This window comes from Nipponia nippon, unplaced genomic scaffold, assembly GCF_047370975.1.
Source record: "Nipponia nippon isolate SJK-2023a ecotype South Korea unplaced genomic scaffold, ASM4737097v1 scaffold_2, whole genome shotgun sequence".
Taxonomy (NCBI): Eukaryota; Metazoa; Chordata; class Aves; order Pelecaniformes; family Threskiornithidae; genus Nipponia; species Nipponia nippon.
In genome coordinates this window covers 8,898,111-8,913,205 of record NW_028262336.1, presented here as the reverse complement: position 1 = coordinate 8,913,205, position 15,095 = coordinate 8,898,111, and the positions used below count along the sequence as shown (strand labels likewise).

Below are 15,095 nucleotides of genomic sequence, written 5' to 3'. Positions count from 1 at the left end.
CTATTATGGTGAAAATCTCTCTTCACCTATTTTCAATTCTGCAATCTTCAATCTTCTCCTTTTGCATGATTTGAAAAATGCAGGAGCAGCTGCGTCTGCCAAAGTTCCATGTGGAATAGCAATTTCCTATGGTGGAAAAATATGCTCTGCACAGTAATTACTGTAAGTCAAGTCCATTTAATCTGCACAAGTACTTTTATTGTCTTATGCAGTTTGGGAGGATTTGGGAGGCCTAGTCTCCAAAGTTTGTAGGGTAGCAATCTTATAGATGTTAGAGGTGTGACACATGTTAGATTGCTGCATTATATTGGGTAGCAGAGTTTTTTGGCTTGATAGGCACAGAGATATACAGACTCCAGAGATATACAGACTCCAGTTTCTCATTATAAGTCTAGCTAAGAGGTAGACATGGGATAACCATTATATAGCTTTCCTATTTCCCTTTATTAACTTTGCCCTGCATACTTTCTTGAACCTCTAAGCATTTTTTCCCCTCCCTTGTGGTTTGTATAGAAGTGCATAAGGTTGCAGCAGGTACCCTTTTTTCATCATTTTATTTTTATTTTTCAGATCTTTCACCTGACACACAAAAAGGGAGACTTTAAATGGTTTTTCTATGGAGAGCGCCACACCATGGCTTTAAAATTACAGTTAGATCTGTAAACTCTATCAAATCGTGAGCTCAGTCTAACTTTTCCTTTGTCTCCCTTTCAGTTTTTAGTTAACTGGTTGCTTCTCTTCATCTCCAAAAGTGGTTGTTTGTTTTTCTTTTACTGTTGTACTGTAAAACCACCTACCACAAAACTGCAGAACTGTATATATTTTAGTTTAAAAAATGTGCTCTTTAACATTATTAATAGGACGCTCCTCTAATTGACTAAGCTGAACTTTGGGCATTTCTTTATTACTTTCCTTTTCTCCAATTTTGTTTATATGTTTACATGAGCTGAAATCTCTATGTGTGGATTTTAGTTCTTTATTTCAATCTTGCCATAATTCTCCCAACTGTGGTTTGATCTTTTGCAGAGATCCCAGTGGTCTTTAGACCACAATTTGAAAAACACTGCTTGGAAAATATTTAGTCTTCAGTTCTTGTTTTGGTCTTTTTATGGAGTTAGAGAATTGATGGGTCCAAGTTCATCAACTTAAGTTTTTTGGGAACAGGACTGTTTCCTATGAAGAATGTTGCGTGATGCAACTCAAAGTAGGGCATATCAGCTCTTGAGGATAATATATTTGTACAAAACTCAGCAAAATATTTAAATTTGTTTCAAAATCCTCCACCATCTTGTCCAGCCTGTGATTTTCTGCCTGACAGAGGCATGTAAATCCTGCTTGCAAAGTCTGTGAAACCCTTATATGCTCAGGTGAGATCCGGATGTGCTGACTGTAGATCTTTATCTTTAGTTCCACACTTGCCTGCATCATTACCTTCCGAGTCCCTGAAGCTGCCCAGTCCAGTTCCATAACAGCATTTCACCTGCTCAGTTTTTGTCCTTTCCTTGTAGCCAATCCTATGGAACCAAAAAACTCTAGGTCTGGAACTCTAGGCAGTGCTCTTCATATTTCCCTTTTGATTTCATACAAAGGGACATAAACAGATTATCATCATCCATAAGGTCAAAACATAAACTCCCAGTAAAGCAATAGAACATGCTATGTTGAGCTATCAATGATCAAAATTACAGTAATAGCTCTAGAAAAGGTGTTCCTGCTGTGAAGGAAGCAGGAAAACTTCTTTGGAGTCTTTTATCTCTAGGCATGCATTAATTTGTACGTTGTCCAAAATGTATACTTTAAAACACCCAGCATATTAGCAAAACTTCATTTATGCTTCAGTGATTCTTCAGAAGGACTCTCCAACTGCTGTGCCACAGTTCTCTGGATAACGACCTTTCCTACCAAATGCTTCCTGACCAAAAAAGTTACCATACCACATGCCCAATGTGAATATTAACTGCTCAGATCGAATTTTTAAAAACAAGTATTTGTTTAAACAATTTGAAGTTGATTATGAAGAAGATTTTGTGTCTAGAACTTATTATTTAATTTAGTATTTATTTAATGCCTCCCTCCTACAGTAGGGTAATATGAGTTGCTCAAAGTGGTCTTGCAGCATGTTGGAATAAATGTTAAGATTACTCCAGATAGACTTTTTAAAGCTCAAAATAAGCCCATGTTTCACTTAGAAATATCCATTAATTATCCACAATGCATCTGTTCAGCATACCAATCTTTGTAAGTATTTCCCTTAAAAAAGAAAAGAAAACCCTAGAAATAAAGGCAATTGCTTATGTAAGCAATTTCAAAGTTAAATATTGTCTTAGAAGTACTGTGGATGGAAAACAGTTGCTTAGTACTGCATGATTAGTCCACTGAGGTTAATTAGCGAGCTGTTCAGGTTTTGCAGGAGCCAAGAAGAGGTAATCCAAAGTTTGGATTGAATTAATCTGTCTCTTGTAGGGACTTGCCAATGGAGTTTACAAATTTCCAACTGTGCAGAGAGTGGTATGGGTTTTTTTTCTTTAGAAAATTGCTGTTTGGAAGCAATTTCAGCCATACGTTACAATGCTATGCTATAGTCATGAGCTACCAAGTTATCATTGGTAAGTGATCCTTCACGAGCCAAGAGCTGGATGTTTAATTGCCCACTTCTGGGATTCTCATTTTGCTCTAACTCAGGGCCCATTTTCCAAGCCTAGAGTCCTTTTGACTCGTGTCCTGTGGATCTCCCTCACTGATGAAAAAATGCTCTGTGGTAAGAGAGATTCACCATGTATGCACTCAAAGCATATGAAAAGTCCCTCTGTAGGTGGCATGCATGGGACAGATTATTGCTTATAGTTCATGGAGGAAGGCATGAAGAGGGTGCTGTTGACTGGGTATATACATGCTACTCATCAGGGTGCTTTGGTATGGAGGACATGCAGGTCCTACAGGGAGGCACTGAGCCGTTGCGGAGCAGTGAGAAATTCCCAGGTGCTGCCAGTCTGGAGCCAGGAGAGCTGAGAAGCGGCTTGCTGGGGTGGTGTGTGCTGGGAGGAAGGAAATAACAGAGTTTGTTCCTAGCTCTGCCCTTGATGTAAGATCTTAGCTGTGTCCAGTGTCCACTTTCTTCCTGCCTCATCCCTCTGGTGTCGTCTGTGTAACATTTCTAGGTTTGCAACTCTTCCAATAGCTGTTTACCTAGAGCTTCTAGTTGGAAGTGTAAGTTTCAGCTGAGCTGCAGAATTAGAAACCACCTTGTCTTGCCTGTCCATCACTGTTAATCAAATACTGAGGGGTGGGAGAGGCTTAAGCAGAGGAGCCTGCCTTGGATTTTTTTCTTCAATCTTGTTCCATTTTCATAGCCCTGTGTTTGGTTCCCAGCACAGCTGTGATGAAAAGGGATCATGAGATAACTACAGTACAGACTGGTGTTGTGCAACATTACTATGAAAAGATAAGAAAGAGATGCTGCACAATATCTTTTCATTACTTCATGTATTTACTATTAACGTATATTTAAGCAATTGGATCTTTGCCTTGGCTGAGCTCCTGTCCTGGAAGACATGCCCTGTGTTTCATCACTGGCCCTGTCTGTCACTGTTGGTGGGCCTGAGAGGCATTGAATTGGGGGTTTGTGTTCTTATGAATGAAAAATGTGCAAATAAATAGCAATGTGCGTTACTCAGTCTCTGCTTATCAGATTGCTTCTCACCTCACCTGAACTGCTCCCTTTGCTGGAACTGAAACTGGATGTGTGAGAGAAGACAGACTTAAACCAGTGGTGCATTAAATCAAATATTAATAGTATGCGTGCAAAGAGTTATCAAAAGGACTGGTAAATTATGTGTTCAGAGAGGCATTACACAGTTAGGACAACGATGTCTCAGTGTTTTCAGAGCAAGAAATGAGGCCTTCTTGTTCTTCTCCAGGAGGCAAGAAGCACCAAGGTGTGCGTTGGCAGTTTTTCCAGATTCTGAAGGAACCCTTGGTTTGCAAAATTTTCATCTTTCTATTTTATTCCCCAGTTATGAATTCCACGTGAAACCTAGAAACCCTCTTGGTGAAGGTCCAAGTAGCAATGTTGTGACATTCAATACTGAATCAGGTAAGAACTTACAAAGGTCCAACCATCATCTACAGCGCCTCTAGCACCCGTATTTGTGGAATATGTGAAAGGCTCTCTTGCTTCGTTTTGCATGTTCGGTCTTGCTCTTTACTATCTCCAGATTGGCTTTTTACTACTGAGCATGTTATAGTAGTGCCTGAAAGGTCAGCCTGAGATCAGGGCTGTATTGCATGAGGATGTAAGATGGCCAGACTGCAGGAGGAAAAAAACAGGAGCACAGAAAGTTTGTTTGGTGTTCATTATGAAGAAACTAACTTTATCCTTAGAGAAGGCTCAGTCATTTAAGATTAATATTCCTGACCTTTTTGTATCTATCAAACTCATTAATGACTTCTGGATGGGGAACATAAGGTTTTTCTTTGGGCTGGTGTGTTTATAGCACTTTTGCTACCTGCTCAATAAGGCTGCTGTATAATACTGATGTTTTTTGGCTGCTGTATAATACTGATGTTTTTTGGCTGATACAAGGATTGAGAAATAGCAGTTGAGAAAAGTCAGTGTCTCAGTGCGTCCTCTTCTATCCTGCTTACTCTTCTGTGAAACTCTAAAAGAGGTGTCTACAAGCCTATTTTGACCTGTAGTTGGTTCCCGAGTTAAGTCCTCTCTGACTCAGAGATGAGAATCAGAGAGTGCCTTTGCTTTCCCTATTCCAGCTCCCCATGAGGCTAACTACAGTTGACTTGTTGACTTTATACAAGCAAGATACCATCTTTTGTGTAGAATTGTTTATTGCTTGATAGTACTTAAGGATCATATAAAACACAAAATGGATTTAGCCTTTTTAAACGGACTTTCTCAATCTGCGTTTTGAGCCAGGTGCAATAATATAACAGTCCTCATCTAGTGCTGTCACTGATGGATGAGAGTTTTGGCTGAGCAAGGGATTACTCAGGGAGGAGTTCAGACTATGCCACACATATTTAAAAACTGTGAATACACTCTTTGTAATCCTAGATTGTTAAAACTGAAAAAATGTTTATGCCAAGTGCAGTTTTCATGAATGACAAGGCTTATGTTCTGTCTCCTATTTAGCTTGGACAAATTAAGCAGTCGGGTTTTTTTTTTTCTTAATTGCGCACATCCATTTCTCACTTTTGGGCTTTCATAGCCAAGTTTTGTGTGACAAGTATTACAGAGGGATCCTTTTTATTATTTAAGTTTTGAAATTGAAATTTTAAAAAAGATGCAGTAGAATTGGTTTTTGCTGGTTACAGGTTTAAACTCTTGTTTTTACTAGAACTGTGTTTGACTGGTATTGTCCCATAAGTCAGATTTTTAAAAGTTCATTGATACTGTAGTTTCACATAAGAAATTTATTTCTTTTAATTTAATTTAATACAAATGTGAACTTTGCTTCCAAAACTCTTTCTGTTCCACAAATTACAGCTTATGTCAACTGTAGAAAATCACTTACCAATGCTTTTGCATTGAAATATTGGGAAAGTTCATTTTACAGTGTCTGATTGAATGTTTGTTTTCTTCCCCCAGCGGATCCAAGAGTGAGCGAGCCAATTTCAAGTAAGCCTTTTATGTATAGTATAGTGTCTTCTGATCAGGAATTTTTTCAGAAATGAGATAGCATAATTTTCTGAGGGGAGTGGCTGTCCTGCACCAATTAAACGAGTTATAGAATCAAACAGCATTCACACATTATTTCACATCTTCCACCCATACCCCTGGTAAGGAATTCATGCCAGGCTGCTTGTTTACTTGAGCAGAACGCGATCAACGTGATGTGGTGCTCCCATGGCAGCTGGGATGGCTTCTAACCAATGTACACAAATGAGCCAAGGACCTCCTCATATTTTCTCAGCCTTGTCATTAAAGCAAAAGAAAGCTCTGTAAAATGAGCAAGCTACTCCACACTTTTTAAGTGAGTTAACAGAGCGCAACTCAGAGGATACTATTTACCTACCATTGTGTTTTAGAAAAATGTTCTGCTTGTGAAGGCTTGATCCCGCTCTGCTTTAGGCCACTTACAAGACTCTTGCTGTCTTCAGTGGGAGGTGGACTGAGTTTTTGAAGAACAGCTGAGATTGCTCAAGCAAATTGGGCTGCTTTTTGAATTTGTAATGGACATCACTTTGACAAACACTGAGACACCGTTTCTTTCCACATAATTCATGACACTTAACTTTTATGTGTATTTTTGTTAAATCACATACAGTTTGCTGCAAGTTGGCTGTCCTGGCTTGAACCCACTGAAAAACAGTGACTGTATCACACACTTTGTAATGAGAGTTTTGCCAACACACAGACCCCTAACAAGGTTCTAGAATGAGCTTATTCCAAACTGGCACCGAACACAGAGAGCAGAAGCAGTTCACTGCATCAATCATATTTGCACCCTTTGGTGCCTCCCTGAAATATCTTTCATGTTCAGAATGCAGGTGACTGGTGCCATGGTGCATTCTGCTCCATCAGGGTTTCTAATTCTATTTATTTGAATGTATCTGTTGTACATAATTTTGTATGCAGCATCGTACTTCAGCCTCTTTCTTCCTCTCGTGCAGTGGGAAAGGATGCTATCTGGACTGAAATCCCATTCAACTCGGACACCTATTCAGAATGCAAAGGCAAACAATACGTAAAGAGGACTTGGTATAAGAAGTTTGTAGGTGTGCAGCTGTGTAATTCTTTGAGATACAAGATATACCTCAGTGATTCACTTACAGGTAAGAGACATTCAAATCAGTGTTGTCCACATTATACACTCCTTAAAGATATCATGGTTCCAGAACTAAGAGCTTTAACAAGACGAGCTCTGCTGAAGTGTAATCAGGTATGTTTAATCTGGTCCATAAACAGATTAATCATAAACAGTAACCTGCTTGTGCTCAGTAATCATTGATGTGTTTGATACTGAATTTTCAGACTCAAGAGTTACTTCTCTGTGGTGATCATCCTATTTTAAGCACCTGTTAGTATCCTGGAGGGTCATACAGAAGACTGATAAAGATCAGGTCTCTGCCAGTGAATAGCATATATTATAAAGGTGCCAAATTTGTATTTAAAGGATAGCCTGGAATAGTTCTTAATTAGAGGATTAGGACCTAATTTTAGACCAGGATTAGATTCAGTCATTCCCATCCCATTTGGTAAACATCTGGTTACTTCATTACTGTGAGGCTTACAAATACATGACTTCAACCCTAGTCAACAGGTTTTACTCACCTGCTTTGACATTTTTGTTTTGTTTTCACATTCCCTATTTTTGCTTGTAATCTCTTTTTTCCCCCCCTCTTCTTTTTCTTACATTGTTTTATTACTAACAGCAGCCTCCTGGCCTTATCTGCTCAAGTTTTGTTCAGTGTCTTAAGGTCACTAGAGCGTGATGTATTTAAGACCTGAACCAAGTGACACGTACTGTGTGTAAGCTGGAGGAACAGCCTGTAAAAAGTGGCTTTCAGTTAGTTGACAGTTAAGCAGAACTTTGCATCTCATGTAGATTGTACAAGCTATATTTAGAAATATGTTAACTTCTTATAATCCATTCCAAGCTCCTGGCTTTCTTCTGTATGAGGTCTTTTATCAGAGGTGCATGGACAACTCTATCACAATGGCATTAGTATGGGATCCAGAGCATGAAGAATATCGTACAACTGTGCACGGGAAGTGTCTTTTGAGTGCGGGTTAGGCAGTATGTTCATCACATTGGATTGAAATAACGAGGAGAAACTGTGGCTGAAAGAATCAACTTTGGTAACCCGAAGCTGCCCCATCTCAGAGCTCAGCACCTCACAGGAGCAGGGCTCTGCTCTCTGTCTGTAGCAACATGGAGAGAAAAGAGCAGGGGAGGGCAGGGCAGCCCATGCCGATAGAATTTTAAGCTGCCTGGCCTCGCACCCGGCACCATTCTCCCGTGAGCAGACAAGAAAGGAAAGCCCTGTCGTTAATAGTAAGTACAATACTTCATACGTAAATAATATCTTGGCAATTATGTGAATAAAAGAGACTGTTTTGAACAGAGGTATCATTCATTCAACTGCTGCTGTACTAACCAGCTGTGATCAAATGACAAACACTGGCAATGAGGCATCGTGTATCACAAAACCAGCCATAGAGGAAATAGCAGTGCTAATCTAGCAGGACTAGACTTCAGCCCTAAATCAAGTGAATTAACACTGCAGTGAAAGCTACTTCAATCTCAGAAGAAAAGTTTAATATATCAGGAGCCCATTTTCCTATTTTCATTAGATTGTTTTTGTTCTTGCTGGAAGGGTGGTGATTTAACTTGGCTGGAGAAGGATGATGGTAGCCACATTGTATTCATTATACTTGCTAAGCCTGGTTCTTGCACTTGAATTGTTACAACCAGTGCTGACCGGTTGTCACAATATTTGAAAGAACCGAAATATTTCTGTAGAAGGAAAGCTGCTTTTCCCCCGTTCCCTAAGTGAGACTGTCATGGCACAGGCCTCTATAGGCGAGTGAGAAAGTTTCCAGTTCGAAGCCAAACTCTGTTCTGATGTTTCACTGTCACACCTTGTCTCGTCGTGCCCCCAAGGCCAGCGGAAGTCCATCGGCTAGCACTAGCCAGCTGGGCAACGTGTGCTGGTAGTGAAGGGCTGCGCTGAGGTCTGAGTTCCGCCTTACGCTGAAAATACCTTCCAAAGCTTTGCTGTTTAAGCAGCATAATGATCTGGAAACTTGGGTGCATTGCACAAATGCTGTTGTGTAGGGCAGCCAACAGCCATATCTTTGCGTGCTGGTTTTTAGCATGAATTTATACTTCCAGTGTTGCAGAATTCACAATGTATAAAGCAAAGATGGTATCTAATTTTCTTAAGACCACCCATAAGGGAACACTGGAAGAAAAAAAATTACTTTATGATAGAATTGCTATCCCCAAAAGAGAAAGATTAATCAACTCATTTGTTAGCTAAATGTTTTTGAGTGTGTTCCTTTATTATGGAAAGAATTGGGCAGTAAAAATTAACAGTCACTGAGAATGCTGCTAATTTATGTATAGCAATTGTTTGAATTTTGCATAGGTTACGCTGTGGGCCAGAAGAGTATGTGTGTATCTGAAAGTTACTGTTCTTGTGTTAGCCATAAAAATATCTGTTTTATTCTGTCTCTCATGAAGAAAAACTGATCTATGTTACACATGCCAGGACTGTTCTATAAACCAGCATCTACTGCTGACCTCATTTAACAGTCCTCCAGAGCAGTCGCTGCAGGCATTCCAGAAAAGCAGGCCACCTAAAAAAAAGTATTTATTGAGGGAAGGAAAAAAATAAATTCTAAGTGTGACCTTCAACAGCCATGGAAAAAAAAAATGCCGTTTTGGGCAGCCTGAATGTTCTTAATTTCAGACCAAAAAAATTGCTGAGAGGAACTCCCTCTGACCAGTTCTCCTATGGAAAAAACATGCCTGCAGCCAAAACTAGATAGTAATAAATAATTTTCTAAAGCTAGAGAAGAACTGCATGCACAGAGACCGTCAACTGGAGGTGAGAATTTTTGGCAAAGTATTGATCAGATCACAAAAATAGGAGAGCGTTTATTGGTAGGCTGCTCTTTTATTAATGGCCCTTTAGGGAGCGGTATTACAAGCCACCTCACCATCTCTCAACTGGCCAGACTGGCACAGATTCAAGGCTACAGCACACCCAACATCTAATGAGTAACTGGACTTTCTGCTTAGCTTATACCTGAGTACTGAGCCTATTTCTAAATGCTCTCACCTTTCCTTTCAACCTCACAACCAAAGGGTGAACATATTAAGAAGAAGTGCTGTGAAAAGAGTTTAGAAAAAATGGTGAGTTTATCTGAAAATGTTTCCTGCCAAGACTTGGGAAGAGACGGTAGCATGCTTTCCTCCATCTTCTGAACTGAATTTTACTAATGTCTTGCAAGTCAAATCAGTAAGTAAAAACATCTCTCTCTCAAAGCTCCTTCACTGCGAGTCCTCTTGTTAACAGGACGAGCACAGCCCGTAGCGTCAGCACACACTGCGCGGGCCACTTGAGACCTTGTTTTCCACTCACTCGCAGTCAAGCGTCCCATTAAGCGATCCTGCAAATAAATACACAGGCACACTTCATGCTCTGGATAAGCAGTTACTGTACCGAGGTCATCTATTTGTTAAAGGATATCACTTGCACATACGTGTTGTAAAAATACGATGATTTATAAAACAGGCCTTGGCTGTGTTATGAGGTGGTCTGTTAAAACATCTTTGAAGGTACTGGGGGCTTCCTGACAGGGAACCAAACCTGCCTGCCGTTCAAATCACTAACAAAACGTACCTCAGTTTCGATACAATCAGGATGAGGTTCTAGGTAACAACAGAATTTCACTTACTGTATGAAATGTAAGGAGGGGAAAAAATACATTCAGGCGTAGATTTTGGCCTGGTAATGGGGCACTTTTGTCTGCAGCCGTCAGCGCTGTCCTTGGAGTATGCACATAACGTTCAAATTGCAGCTACAGATCCTGAGAGGAAAAGAATCGTAGTGTTCACCTTGGCTTCCCCACAGAGCGAAGAGCACAGCCCATTGCCTCCGGTGGTTTTTGGAAATGGCCCTCACTGAACGGGATATGGATTTTCAACTTTGCTGCTTCTTTGCTTTCAGGAAAATTTTATAACATAGGAGACCAGAGGGGCCATGGAGAAGATCACTGCCAATTTGTAGACTCATTCTTAGATGGAAGGACAGGACAGCAAGAAGATCTGCCAGTCAAAGACGGTAATTCCTCACCCCTGTCTCTAGCAAACCTTGGCAATTCCTGTGTTTGTGTGTTTCTTCTTCCTGCCGGTGGATTCAGTGCCCGCTGCTGGGCTGGGCTGGGCGATGGAGAGGCACTACCAGCTTTGCAGGCAGAAGAGAGTCGAGAAGTTTTTGAAGATGAGCAATGGCTTATTAAAAGAAGGTTATGACTGGGGTTCTGTTAGGTAGTAAACAGCCTCTCTCTTGTTTAAAATGTTCCAACAAATTATTTGCAGTTGGTATTACATATTTACCCAACCACAAATTGGAGTTTGCAGAGAGGCATGAAGTGTTATGTTCAAACTAGCAAGGTTGATTTAAAGTGCAGTAAATCATCAGCGGGGCATTCAACAGCTTTGTTTAGTGCTAATGAGAAACTAAGAAGTTATTACTGGAAAATATAATTCATGCTGCAGTAATTCTGTGTGCGCTAATTTGAACCGGGTGCCTAGAATTCCAGTCTGGTCTAAGCGGGCATGGGACTGGATGTCCGAAACGCAGCTGTGGCCTGCCTGCCTATTTTTCACATGGTTCTGAGGCTCGAGCATGAGAAAACTGTACGTCCGTCAGCTGAACCCCCGCCTTGCGTGTTTGCAGCAGTGCCAGCGTGAGGGATTCCATCCCCGCGTGAGGCAAGAACGCGGGCTGTATTGATACACGCGTGCACGCCGCGTGCGTCGTGGAATGTTGTGCTGAGAAAAATATCAAAACGGTTTTCGGTATGATATCGGTGTGTTGCCCAAACCTTCCCGTCTGTAGGGCTTCATTTATAAAACACCTTACAGCGGTACAGAAATGCATTCTGGTAGCTGTGGGAGAGTAAAGTGAAGTGCCTAAATCTTCCCCAAGTGATTCAAAAAAAAAAGTAGGTGAATGATCTGAAAGGTGTTTGCTTATGTCATTTTTGTTTGTTTGTTTGTTTTCTTTACAAAGAGGGCTTTGCTTTTTCTTTCCCAGTCAGTGTTGCCCCTTTGTAAAGGTATTGTGTTTGTGTAAGGGATTTTCTGAATCCAATTTGGCATTGCCAGGACAGCAGACCTCTTGGTCGTACCAGATTCACTTTTTTAAAAAAGATTTTATAAATAAAAAAACTTTTTCTATAAAAAGCTCACTACCCCAGCTTAAAAGACATTTAAAACCAATTTGTTTTCAGCAACTGGATTTAATTGAGTGGATTCATGAGCTACAGTTTTAGAAAAAAAACAAAACCAAAAACATAACAAACAAAACGATCAAAAAGCCCCCCCTTTTCTGTAGCTTACATTTCAGTAAATGAAGTGAACAGCGGGAAGAGCAGACATTGCCCATCGCTGCTCAGTTCCTCCCTGGCTGCAGTGAGTTCTGTTCCAGCCAGAAGGAGCTGCGTGCGTTTGACCTGAGGCGCGGGGGGGGCACCCTGGCTGCTGTTCCCTGTTAGTTGCAGAACGGCATTTTGCGTGTGTCTGCGTGTGCACACGCATGCTTTAGCCACACGTACATTTCTGATGATTAGGTTGGATTCAGCACTAATTGCTCACTTTAATTTTTAAGCTAACGTTAATTGTTTGAATGGGAAGCACACATATTGTCAGAACGGATCTAAAGCAGGAGGTACGCTCTTTCGCTTGGGGATGAGGAGATAGTGTGAAATACCCCCGACAACTGTCACAGTTTAGTAGGTTCACTGGAGCGCTACGGCTGCTGCAGCAGGGACGAGTTGATCATGTAACTTGGCACGGAGGAGCAGCCTCCTGTCCGAGCAGACCCCGCAGCAGGCAGAGGGGAGACAGAGGGACGCTGCCCTGGCCCTGCCAGCACCACGCAGGGCTGGGTGCCGGGCGCACACGCCCCAGGGGAGGCAAGCGTCACCTCTCCCGCGCTGGGCTGCAGCATTCCCACAGCTTGGGTGGAGGAACACCGGCTGTTTCAGCATGCTGAGCGATGTAGGGGCAGCAGGCAGGCCCCTTTGTGGCAGAGGGGTTAGCAGCTCAGTGACTGGTTTGGCCATTAATTGAAGCGCGTACAGACTTCACAGGGGAATCGGAGGAAGGTGCTGTCTGAGGGCTTCCTGCAAACAACGCTCTGTTCTCTGTTCCAGGGTTTTTCAGGGCAGTTCGTCAGGAGCCGGTCAAATTTGGAAAAATAGGCGGGGAGACTCACATTAACTACGTTCGCTGGTACGAGTGTGGCACATCGATACCTGGGAAGTGGTAGAGGCGACATGAAGTTGGTGAAGAGGCCCAGCGCTTACCACCCGTCCCACGGCCCCATGCGGGCTCAAAGATGGAAATGTTTATGGTGTGCCTGGCACTTAAATAAGTTTGCTGATGTGCAAGGGTTTATACAAGTCTAATGCCAATACTGCATTAATTGTGTACTAGCGTAGGCTGCTTACTGTAGTTATCCAGTTTGACAAATTTGTTTTTAGATTAAAAAAAAAAAATCCTGAACAGGCTAGGGACATGTTGTAGGGTAATGTGTAGGGAAGCTGGCTCCCTATTCTTGAGGTATGGTTTATATGGTATTGTAAAAGATACGGTGTGTATATTATTTATCACGATGTTGTAATAAATGTTTAAGGCACAGTTATGGCAGAGTTGGTCATGGAATGCAATGTGCATTAGTTTTTAAATATTCACTGGTCGTCTTATAACCTAAGTGCCATAAGCTACCTGTCCAGATAGATCCGTAATGTCTCCCCACTCATAAATTATAGAAAAGACCCTACAATTTTTCATATCCTGCAACCAGTAAACTTGAAGCGCTTCCTCCTTCCGTGTACAAACAGTTTATACTCCTGCCAAAACGCTGAGGTAGGTTGCTCTATGTGCAGCTTTAAGCGATCAGGTTAGCGGGGGGTTTTTTTCCATGTTTGTTTCCAAATGCTTCGGCTCCAGCAGAGCAGGGCGTTCAGCCTGTTGCTGCGGGGTTGGAGCCGCTGCCCCTGAGCTGGGCGGGTTTGGTTTCCTCCCGCTGCAGCAGACAGGCAGGTACCTACGGCCCTCGGATAAAAAAAAAATGAAACTGGCCTCCGCTGCTGTGGCTTTGCGTGAAAATGTAGTTTTTGGAGACTGAGACTTACTGGTTCAAAAGCCAAATGTACGTACAGCATGGGGGGGGCTTGGAAAGAGAAAGGAAACAGGGAAAAATAAGCTACTTGTAACAGCACAATCAGGTTATTTTATTTAAAAAAGAAAATGGTTTAAAACATTATTCATTGGGGACAAAGGGGTAATAGTGATAACTGAACTTTAAAACTGCTTTACAGTAATTTTGATTAAAACCTCTCCCAAAGCTACTTGTTGTACTGCTTGAACATGTATGAACTTATAAATAAAGAGATGTAGTTTTTTTAAAAGGTGTTATTCATTACATTACTAATGTATTGAAAAAATATGAACAGGAACACCCAGATATATATATAGTAGAATAGTCATTTATAGAAAATGCCTTATAAAGTACATTGCAGGTACACTGTACTCCTAATAAAATATTTTTTAATCAAGTGTTTTTCTTAGCGTTTTACATGAAAACAAATAGCGGTTTCTGTGGCAGACGCTATCATTTCAGGAAGCCGTTTGTTCTGAGCCAGGCACGTGCGGAACGGCGGGATGAGCGCCTGGTGCCATCGGTCCGACAGGAGCACAAACAGGCGGAGCGGCAGCTAGGGCTGAGGTGGGAGCAGCAATAGCGAAGGATGCTGAAGGTAGGAATATTTCCCTAATTTGGCTCTGCGAGAGTTCAAGCAGCTTACTCCAGTTCACTTTTTTTTTAATTCCCTACTCAGTTTTATGTATTCCTAGAATCCATAAGATGGAAAATACTAACTGGGAGAATGTTTTGCCCTCATGTGGTCTATTGAATCTGTTACAGCTCTTCATCTGCTCTCTCTTGGCTCAGAATGGAGGCACTAGAACTGCACTCCCAAGTTTTTCTGGGTGGCAAAGAACCTGTGGAAAGTTGTTCCTTTTAAAGAGTTTTTTAAAAATACCCATTTGGCTTATATTTTCAAGTAATAAACCAATGCTCCCCCTGCCCTTGTTAAAGGGAGATTGGTAAGGGGCTCTAAGATTTTATGTATTGGTTCTTACTCGTTTGGTAAAAGGGTTACTTAGCCATTACTAACAGCAGACAGCGCAGACGCATCTACTGCTGCAAAAGCAATCTGCATTCGCAACACTTCTCCATTTACACACCTAAAAATCTGTCTCTTCTACGCGCCCGAGCACTGCTGATCTGTACCTCCGTGTCTGTACCCCAGCACGCCCGCTTGTCTTAACGCAGTT

General features: G+C 41.6%; 1 protein-coding gene across 19 annotated transcripts in view; it reads left to right on the top strand.

Moving 5' to 3' along the window:
- Positions 1 to 14,992, top strand: part of ABI3BP (ABI family member 3 binding protein) — a 164,467-nt gene extending 149,475 nt beyond the window's left edge. For 15 of the 19 annotated variants that reach the window (XM_087756354.1, XM_087756348.1, XM_087756351.1 and 12 more), the window contains 5 exons: positions 4,014 to 4,093; positions 5,603 to 5,632; positions 6,628 to 6,789; positions 10,696 to 10,809; positions 12,908 to 14,992. In XM_087756354.1, the coding sequence (XP_087612480.1) occupies positions 4,014 to 4,093; positions 5,603 to 5,632; positions 6,628 to 6,789; positions 10,696 to 10,809; positions 12,908 to 13,023 (502 nt within the window). In that variant the 3' untranslated portion in view covers positions 13,024 to 14,992. The remainder of the gene's footprint in view (positions 1 to 4,013; positions 4,094 to 5,602; positions 5,633 to 6,627; positions 6,790 to 10,695; positions 10,810 to 12,907) is intronic. The other 4 variants (XM_087756356.1, XM_087756359.1, XM_087756358.1 and 1 more) reach the window with 2 other exon arrangements.
- The last annotated feature ends 103 nt before the right edge of the window (positions 14,993 to 15,095 follow it).